At 42.6% G+C, this 10,447-nt stretch overlaps 1 protein-coding gene across 2 annotated transcripts in view; it reads right to left on the bottom strand.

The window, feature by feature from the left end:
• pacrg (PARK2 co-regulated) overlaps nucleotides 1–10,447 on the bottom strand; it is a 126,339-nt gene that overhangs the window by 55,932 nt on the left and 59,960 nt on the right. For both annotated transcript variants that reach the window (XM_034124051.1, XM_034124054.1), the window contains exons 3-4: nucleotides 9,342–9,513; nucleotides 1,642–1,791 (exon numbers count right to left, since the gene is read on the bottom strand). In XM_034124051.1, the coding sequence (XP_033979942.1) occupies nucleotides 1,642–1,791; nucleotides 9,342–9,513 (322 nt within the window). The remainder of the gene's footprint in view (nucleotides 1–1,641; nucleotides 1,792–9,341; nucleotides 9,514–10,447) is intronic.

Below are 10,447 nucleotides of genomic sequence, written 5' to 3'. Positions count from 1 at the left end.
ACTTCAATGAAAGCCTTGATATCGGTATAAACAAGCCACATAAAACGAGACAAAGACAAAGGCGCACACAGCGAGATGAAGAGTTTTAGAGAACAACAACCCTGAAAAATGTTGCGTTTTACAGAGAAAAAGAACACAGAGTTCTGATTCACAGAGCATTTGGTCCCCAAAAGAGAAAGCGTACATTCTCTGCATTTGAAGTTGTATCTTTGTGAGTTAGCAGGGAGTGGGTGGTGATCTAGATGAAAAAGGGAGAAAAACACTGGAAATATGTGTATCTATCTATGTATGAACTCATTTATATTCTCACTTAAATATACAAACTTGTATACTTTGGTTAAACTTTCTGAATAATCAGCCCCAAAGTCTAAGCAAACTTTAAAAAGTGAGAAACTCTACTGGATGCCTATGCAGTGCTTGCTATGTTTAGCCAATTTAGCCTCTATCTGGCTGACTCTCCTCTCTGTGGGAGAGTTCAATGGCAGGGCCGTCTGCCAGGTGAGGGGTGGGCTCGGGGTTTAATCGATGCTCGCCCAGAGAAGGACAGACACGCAGGCAGGCAGGCAGGTAGACAGGCCCTGTAACTACCAGGCGGAGATAAAACTATTCCTGGTGGGGTTCAACGGCCAACTGCTGAGCGTGCGCTGCGGCGGGGGAGCTCACGCTTCAAAGCGGTTTAGGGGATTGATTTGACAGCTAATTTACCGAGGAGATTTGCATACGGCCACGCGCTAATAAGGGAGGCTTTTTTTCGCCATCCTTTGTCTTTCCTCCGCTATCTCCTTTTTTAGACCTCAGCAAATAGTAAAAGATAATGTAAGCGAATTAAAGAGACAAGAGATTCAAATTGGATATTGATTAAGAGACTAAACCTTGTGTTTTCTCCTTTTAAAGCCTGTGTTTAAATGATTGATTCGCAATGTCACTCTCCACATCCTACTGACTGTGCGGTGAGCGGCGTTTGGCATTGGCTGTGCCTCTAAGCCGTCAATGGTCCCACATCATGTCACACCATGCTAAATGCTTTGACACAGCCACACAAAGAGCCCTGCCTATCGGATGCCAATCTCCCCAGGTCTTGGTGTCACCCAGGTAGAGGCTTTCAGGGAGAGCAAGGACAAAGTCCCTCTCCTCAACAGCACGGCACAATTCAGCATGACTGACAGCAGAAAGGACAAAATGGAGCTTCTCTGTCAAGTGGATGTTAAAGTGGTGGGAGGAAAAGGAACAAAAGGATTCAGGGACAGGCGAATACATTGGATTCCACAGAGAAAACAAAAGGTAGAAAACCGGTTGCTTTCTGCCTGCATGTCAAAAGATGCACAGTCAAAGAAAATAGACACTTGACATCTGCACAGCATTTCACAAAACGGAGCAGCTCTGTGGAATCAGCTGTTTTAACCAAACCACAGGCTAAACACTGCACATGAATACTTATCACTGCCTTTCACAGGCTCGTAATCGTTTGCTGTTAATCAACTCACTGACGTAGGAGCAGTCCTAGCACCAGAAATGATTTATAACACAAAGCGCGTTCTTACACATCCACCACACACTCAATGCCCCACAAAAAGAGCAGAGCCCTCGTCATGCTGACACACCATCTGCTCCTGAATTAACACTCAGCCATTTGTTACTCACTGTTCATGTTCTTGAAGATGTTGAGAATGGGCAGGATCTGTCTGTAGTACGGCACCAGAGCCTCCCCCACCATGTCTCCGGACATCACCAGATGCTGCAGGCCTTTCAGGGTGGTGCAGATCACCTGTCGGTTCCTCGTGTTCAGAGCATCTAGACGTGGGAACAGGGGGCAAAGGTCAGCGAAAGCGGGCAAAAAGGGAGGCTGCGAGGGTAAACAATCCGTCACTTTTTATATCAGATTTATGGGTTGTTTGTCCAGGCAGGAGCAGGGACAGTAAATGTGGAGCGATTCTGACAACTGCAATTATATGGTACAAAGGAGTGGGCTTAGCATACACACACAGCCACATTACACATACATCTTGACCCCTACTCACTTCCTCTACCTTGAAAGCATTTCCTTTATAGCTGGACTTTGATTTAGAATGGCTTCTCTGCAATCAGTGATTTCAAATGCACAAGAGAGGCAGAGGTAAGTGAGAGCCAATCACGGGGCTATTTGGCCTAGAGGTGCACTTAACTCCGTCTCCCACTGATAGAGAGAACAAAAGGGAATGATGGCGCGAGAGATGGAGGGGTAGAGAGATCAAGAAAGAGAAGGAGAGAAGGGGAAAAACAACAGAAGACAAATTGTCAGAGGGAGAGATGAAGAGACGTGACAGGCGTAGGGCAAAGGGTTAGAAAATAACTGTGATTAGCAAGTAAGACTGACATATTTTTCTGCTTCTTTACGCTGGTTTTATTTGTTCTTTTTTAAGGTTTTTTGATGTGAGCTTCTGCATGAGTGCTGGTAATCCCCTGTGCAGACTGTCAGCATAACCCACATTTGAAAAAACAGGCCTGTGCTATTTATCTTCATGAAACTGTCATCTGATGCCTACTTTCACAAAGAGGAGATGCTAATGCCATCACAGTGTGGTTTTTGTGCAAGTAAGCAACAACAATACAAAAACATTTGAAAGACATTAAAAGCAAGATGTCTGAAGAAAGAGTCCGAACAAAGAAACCAGATTATGAGCAGAGACACTGATTGACAGAGAGAAGAAGAAGAGTGTGTTAATAGGTGAGAGTGAAGAAGAAGAAAGAGAGAGAGGTATTTGTTGTAGAAAGTACTAGAACTGAAAAACTAAACACTAATTGCCTCAAATCAAAAAGCTAAATACATGACAACAATATAGTTTTACCCTTCAATAGTGTTTTATTCAGGGTTCTTATACCTTTTCCAAAGTCAAATTCAAGCACTTTTCAAGCATTTTCAAGGTGCATTTTCAAGCTTTTCAAGCATCTTACAGCTGTTGTAAATGACATATTTATATACACATACTTATACTCAAATGATTATTTCCCTACCTTACATTAAATCAGATGTTCTTTATGCTATAAACAACCAAATGTGTGTTTCATAATAGCATTCTACATGAGGATGAAAAATTAAAAATGTTAGAAAAGAAAACTAAGTTTAATATTTCAAAATGAGTGACCCATCTGTACGTAGACTGGGCATCCCATATAACCTGGCTGAGCCAATATAAAACAATCAGCCAAATAACTTTTCAATACATTATTGATTACTATTTTTGAGGTACTTTTAGGTTGGCAGTAAACACAAGTCAGAGGTACATGGTGTACTTCTATGCCACTACAGTTCAGAGGTACATGGAGTACTTTGACTCCACTACAGTTCAGAGGTACATGGTGTACTTCTACTCCACTACAGTCCAGAGGTACATGGTGTACTTCTACTCCACTACAGTTCAGAGGTACATGGTGTACTTCTACTCCACTACAGTCCAGAGGTACATGGTGTACTTCTACTCCACTACAGTTCAGAGGTACATGGTGTACTTCTACTCCACTACAGTCCAGAGGTACATGGTGTACTTCTACTCCACTACATGTATTAATACATTTAGTTACTTTACAGATGTGGATGAATGATGTGAAATATAACCAAGTGTTAAATCAGACTTTAGTTCCACCTGGAGTAAATTCACAAGCTACTCTGTAGTATACAAAGTCATTCAAACTAGCTGCACCTTTACCAGCTTTGAGAACACTTTCATGATCAATCATTATAAAACATATCATATACAATTATTAGGGATGCTCCGATCGCCAATTTTGGAGCCGATCGCCGGAATCAGTATCGGCCGATACCGATATCGCTCTCTTTTCCTCTCTCTCCCTCTCTCTCCCTCTCTCTCTCTCTCCTCTCTCTCTCCTCTCTCTCTCTCTCTCTCTCTCTCTCTCTCTCTCCTGACAGCCCGTCAGTATCTCATGCAGCTCACTGATCCAGTAATGAGCGACCCGACAGTGAAGAATAAATATATTTATAACTAGTTTAGCTTGTTCCAGAGGTAGATCAAATAGCTAAGTGTGTTAGGTCTAACTCTTAATGTGTGTTCTGCTCCGCTCACCGGTCTGTCACAGCGGGTGGAGCTGCAGGATTTCTGCTTCACACACACGTTGCATACCGCTATTTTATTGTCATTTTCGGACACTTAAAATACTGCCAGACTAGTGAAGCCATTTTGGCGAGCTTGTTTTGCCGCGCACAGAGAAAAGTATTGTATATGTATTTTACATGCAACGATAGCCTAATCTAAAATGCTCTCCTATGGCGTACCTTTCGTGTGGTGTGTCGCTCGTCAGCGCAGACTCTCGCATCGTTATTGTTGCACACTTTGCAGGAGGCTACTCTTGGGCTTGACCCTCGTCTTAGCCATGGCTTGTATTTGTCTTCTGCTAGCCAACGCTCGTTGAAACGGCAACCTCCTGGCATACTGTCATCTATCACTCTCATCAGAATGCCCAGGTCACACACGTAACAAAAACACTTGCCGGTCACGCGCATTGCGCGGGAAGGCCGGAGCGGAGCTGTTTTATGTAAAAGCGAAGCAATTAAGCGCGCTCAGACTTCTTTATTTTCTTTTAATCTAAAAAGCGAAGTAAAGCATTTACAATTTCAAGCACTTTATCCCAAATTCAAGCACCATTCCCAAAATTCAAGCACTTTTCAAACCTTGAAAACACCTCGTACAATTTCAAGCATTTTCAAGGATTTCCAGCACCCGTACGCACCCTGTTTATTGTCAGACTTTATAGATTTGTATCTTCACAGTCTAGTGTATATTCTCTACTTTTTAATGAAGTTTTAATTCTATTTTGAGATTCTAATATTGTTTATTTCTACTCTTTCATTTCTACCTATGTGCAATGCCTTGTTTTTGTTTTTTATGCTGTTGCAACGCAAACATTTCCTAATTTGGAATCAGTAAAGTACCTCTTATACTGATTTGGCGAAACCTGAAGCAAAGATAAACGCTCTCTCCTTCATTCGATTTCTTTTTTCTCTTTTGACACCTGACTTTTCAAGAGGGCTGGTCACATTTACTCTCACAGAACAAATGGCCGCCCAAAACGAATTGGAAAAGCATAAGGGATGAAATGTGTTTACTCTTCAGTCATGTTGATAATGACAACGCTCGTTGCCACAAGTGCAATGAAGTGTCTGTTTTACAAGCAACTTGGAGGCAACGCTACTCATTTGGTTCAGTGCCTGTTCAGTCAACAACATCAATTCACAGAGAGGCACAGTCTTCTTCTGCCAGTCCTCCATCTTCCACAGGGAGTGTGTCCTTCTCTTCCATAGCAAGTCATGTTACTACGGATTCAACAATACTGACTTTTATCCCCAGCACTACGGACTGAATGAGAGAAGACTGCCTGAGAGAAAGACAACAACAACCCTTGTGCTACAGTAGAGCACTCAGATTACAGCAACATGTGCACACTGCCTTTGTCAAAACAGCTCATATGCAAATACAAAGCTCTCACAAGCACACATAAGTCACACTGATACACACGCAACTATCCGGGCATGCACACTGAAACGTTCAAAACTAAATGTCAGCTTCAGTCATGAGCACTGGTGCTGAAAGGAAAGCTATAAAGATCAACAGGTGGGTGAGAGGTTGAGGGGATAAAACACTTAATCTCATCATATTGCATTATTGAAACATTTTTATATGTGAATGTAAGAAAATGACTAGAACCAGGTCCATTGTTCGGTGACCATTTGAGAGTTTGTCTTTGTCTCTGTCAGTGGCAGTGTGTGTGTGTGTGTGTGTGTGTGTGTGTGTGTGTGTGTGTGTGTGTGTGTGTGTGTGTGTGTGTGTGTGTGTGTGTGTGTGTGTGTGTGTGTGTGTGTGTGTGTGTGTGTGTGTGTGTGTGTGTGTGTGTGTGTGTGTCCTATGCAGAGCAGTGGAGATGATGCTGAATGAGCGAATGTATTGTGCTCCGTACCATCTCTCCATCTCTGCCGTAGTGTCTCCCCAGATAGACAAGTGCGGTGATAACTGCCATCACCGAGATAAGGTGGAATGTGGAATGACAGGAATTTCAAACCTACATAACAAACAATGAAATTCTAATTACCAGCCAGCGCAAACAATTTTCCCTGCTGTGACATTTGGACCGCGGGACTGTTCAATTATTCATCGACACTCGTCTTGCCGGGGGAAAAAAAAAAAGAGAAAGGAAAAAAATAAAATTAAGAGAGCGGGAGTGACGGCGGCCGAGAGCCTGATGTATTAATGCTGGTATAAAACCGGTGCTTGGACAAATCCTGTTTCATATTCAGTGGGAAAATAAAACAGTGGTGACCTCTGTTTCCTTTGAGATGTCATTGACGCGTTGAATAGTTTAGTGGTGAAATGTTCTCGCTCATAATATAAATATACTTTCCAGATCAGAAGAAGACGTTCCCGTGCAGAGGCGTAACCGAGGATCTTCTTGTAATGAAAGTCACATTTTTGTCCAAAGCTGAACAAATGTTATGCCAATCAAGAGAGGCTCAATGGAGGCATGACTCTGAATCCTCCTCCCTATTTAAGGAAAACCCAAACCACAGCATTTCAGTTCAATTTACCCTTTCTTCTTTAGTCATGGTGCTGTTTAGCTCAGCAGGATCGGGACCTTTTATGCCTTACTTTATCTTAAATCAAGCACATATGTATTAAATCCAAGTATTCTATTCCCACCTTTTTTATGCATAGGGTAGAAGTTACCAGGGTTTACTGTAGGAAAGTGTTCACCTAAGTCACTGAGTGCAGGGCCTTAGAGTATAATGTCAGCCAGAGCCTCCTTCATTGTGTATTCTCATTGGGCGACCTGCAGTCATCATCAAAATTCACCGGGGCCTGACGTGACTCTGCAGATAAGAGCCTGCCAGCCACATTGAAGATGTATTAACGTCAGAGGGAGAAAAATATATATCTTGCCATTTTAGACTGCAGACGGCTTTTTACTTTCTTCCTCTTTCCACCATCCCCTCTTCTTCCCTGCTCCATAGAAAAGTAATTAATCTGCAACAGAGACACGGACTGGCGGCTTTGCCTTTTGGATGGAGAAACGGGCCTGATTTCTAATAAACCAAGAAGTTAATAAGGAGCAGGGCCATTTAAAATTCCATTATCAGTGCAAAGTATGTGTTTTCATGAGGAGCATAACCATAACCTTTGGTCTGGCCTCCGAAAGGAAAATGAGTAAAACTGCTGAGGGGGCTGAATTTATAAACTTCTGTCTAAGTTAGCGAGTGTCACAGCAACTCTGTGCATAATGTCACGTTGGGTGTAGAGTGGGAGCCTCTTGAGGAAGGGCAACATTGTCATTCTGTTTTCCAATTATTTAAACTTTTTCAGAATCAGAATCAAGTTTATTGCCAGGTGCGTTTACACATACAAGGAATTTGCTTTGGAATCTGGTGGTGCGAACATAAACAATCTAAAAAAATAAGTTGCAAAGTAGGTATAAGAAAAAAATATATATATAAAGACAATAAAAAAAAGTGTTTTTAAGAAAACAATTCAGCATTAAAAAATTGTTTCTTAAAAATACTTGATAGATGATGCCCTTTAAAAAAACGATTTGTCTTGGATACGGTTTTAAAATAATGGAATGAAATGTACTCAACCTGTTTATACTTAACTAAAACACTGCTTCATTTGGAATATTATGATTTTGCAGATAAACTACAGAAAATGTAATGTACACACACAACCAGGCATATCACAGTGTGTAATGGTTGAGACCTGGCAGTGTGTGCTCAGTGCAGTGTGGTGACAGACTTTGTGCCAGGGTCAGTCTGTCACCGTGTCTCTGTGTCTCCAACAGCCGTGCCTAGTGTTGGCCGTCACGCCCCCCCGCCTCCACAGACGTCCCACACCCACACATAAACAGAGAACACACACACACACACACACTTACATACACGTACACACAGGCAGCCAACTGCCCATGACATGAACACTATCCCAGGCTCACTGGGCGCCACTTAAAGGCTCCCACTTTGAAACTGACACTCAGCTTGGCAGCGGCGCCAAACAAAGACAGTGTGTGTGTGTGTAGGTGTGTGTGTGCAGAAATGTTCAAACAAAAGCCACACTCTGCATTCCTCTAACTTCTCTGCACCTTGTGTTCGCCACACCAGAAACCCTTTATCGCCCACTCACTGTAAATTCTGATGTCAGTATTTATAGAACGCTCTGACCTCAGACGTGACCTTTCCGCCCATCTCCATCTGCTAATGTGTGCGTATGGAAAAGACGTCAGCGTGGAAAGGTAAGGAGGCTCACCACGATGACACAGTTAAATGTGGTTTGTCACTGCATTGCACACGGCAGATTATCGGGCATGCTTTTAGACTCTACCTCTTCAGGCGAATGCAAATATACAAGGACGCTTCGCCCTGAGGGTTAATGTAATAATAGGAACCGTATGACTGTGAAACCAAATTAGGACTTGTCACAGGACTGTTATGTTAGCATCTGTTGTAGCACAAGTGTTTAAGACAGGTGAGTCTATATCAGGCAAAGCATGTTGCACCTACTGCTATTAAAGTTGCCCTCCATTGCTTCTGCAGTATTTTGAGACAGGTGTGAGAGGGATGTCATTATTAGAGAATATGTTCAAACGTCTTAGATAACAATACATATTAAAAAGAACATTACATTTGACATTGATAACACTATTCTTTTTAATGTATTCTCGTGTATTTTCAAGCTATGGCAATTTTGAGAGAAATTAAAGGTGATTATATTTCTGAGACCTGATATTTCCTACTAACTATAAATGTCCTTCTATTTAATTGTGTTTGTTACTACCTTCTGATTTGTTGAAGGCTGAGGCTAGCTACAATTAAAAAAACTGAGAATATCTTCTAGACTTGGGATTTGTCTCATCAAACGGTAATCAAAATGTAATGATGCTCTCATAAATTAAATATTGACATAAATATTTATTAAGGCTGCAATTGAACTCTTACTGGGTAGATCACTTGGCAGTCAGCCACTCATAGAATATTAATGATATTTAGTTAAAGGTTAAACAAGTGTCAAACTAATGTAAATACAGAATGCTGCAGAAGTTAATTGAATAGTTGCTGGATTTGTAATAGTTGAACAACTGTGATAATGTTCCTGTGTGTTTTATTATATTATTAAAACACATTATTTTAAATTGCATATCCACAAAGCTGCATTTAGGCTCATACTAGGCGAGCATTTGAGCAGTATCTTTTTCAGATAACCACCTTTCAGTGGCTGGGTACCACAGTAGAGGTAAAAGGACATCAACACACTGGGTTCCTCTGGAGAGGAGCTGTGTTTTCTGTGCTTTGTAAAGGGTGAGAGCAGACTCACTCTTTATGGGGATGATGAGCTGGGGGATGACGGGCTGGATCTTGGTGCCTCCGTGCTCCAGCATGTCATGGACCCCCTGGCGGGCGAAGAACTCGTAGGGATGCACCGTCTCACATAAGCCGTCAAAGAACAGAGGCAGGTAGTGGTGGTAGTCCAGCTTCTCAATCTCCACCTTAGGACAGAGATGTACATTCACATTACAGGCATTATAAACTTGAATCCAGAGAGACAGACAAAAGGAGAGTTTGTATTCTTTGCTCAAGGGCATTCGTCATGGCTGTTGATGGGGACATTAGCTAGCAGCAGAGATGAACTGTGTGTTTGCTGGTCTCTCTCCCTGCCAACTAAATCAAATATCACCGGGGACATTTCCAAGAGTTTTCAAGGAAATCAGTTATTGCCATAAAGCTCCCTTTCATGATTTGCCCTTTCCCTTTGTTTGTCCTTGGCTTTGCACAATATCTAGGGCTAAAGCTCCTCTTGCAGCCATTTATAACCTTACAGTAAACACACACACTCACACACAGTCACCCTGAAACACCCACGCACACAACAGCGGGGGGGACAGCTGTTCGGGAGATCATGACACAGCGGCATGTGGCATCTTGTGGGCTGACATGTTAACACCTGTTTACACCATTTCGCAGGACAGACAGAAAGGGAGGCACACACACACACACACGCAATCAGGCGGTAGATTAAGACATTCGTCCAGCTAACAGGCCCACGGGCAGGCTTTGATGTTGTTTGGCTGAGTGTGTGGGTACAGTGTGACACATTAAAGTGAAGTCTTTCATGTGTGTGAAGCCATCAGAGGAAAGCCACTCCGGCACACTGGGCTGGAAGGAACAGCTGACCCAAAGGAGGCTGTCCTTGAGCCTTATGTGTGTTCTAAACATCATATAAAATGTCCATGTGGCTATGGCTCATGCAATGTCTGTCTGGCTACTGAGGGTGTATTTCTAATAGGGGTATCAGCTGTGGCACTGCATCCCAAAGGCACTATTGTTGAGAGAGGGGTTAGAGGTTGAATGGGAGATTCTGTTTTTCATGTAATGAAAGGTAATCCCTTCGGTGTGGAGGCAAATAGCCCCCAGCAGCCAGCA

This window comes from Trematomus bernacchii, unplaced genomic scaffold (assembly GCF_902827165.1).
Source record: "Trematomus bernacchii unplaced genomic scaffold, fTreBer1.1, whole genome shotgun sequence".
Taxonomy (NCBI): domain Eukaryota; kingdom Metazoa; phylum Chordata; class Actinopteri; order Perciformes; family Nototheniidae; genus Trematomus; species Trematomus bernacchii.
This window is presented reverse-complemented; position numbering and strand designations above follow the sequence as displayed.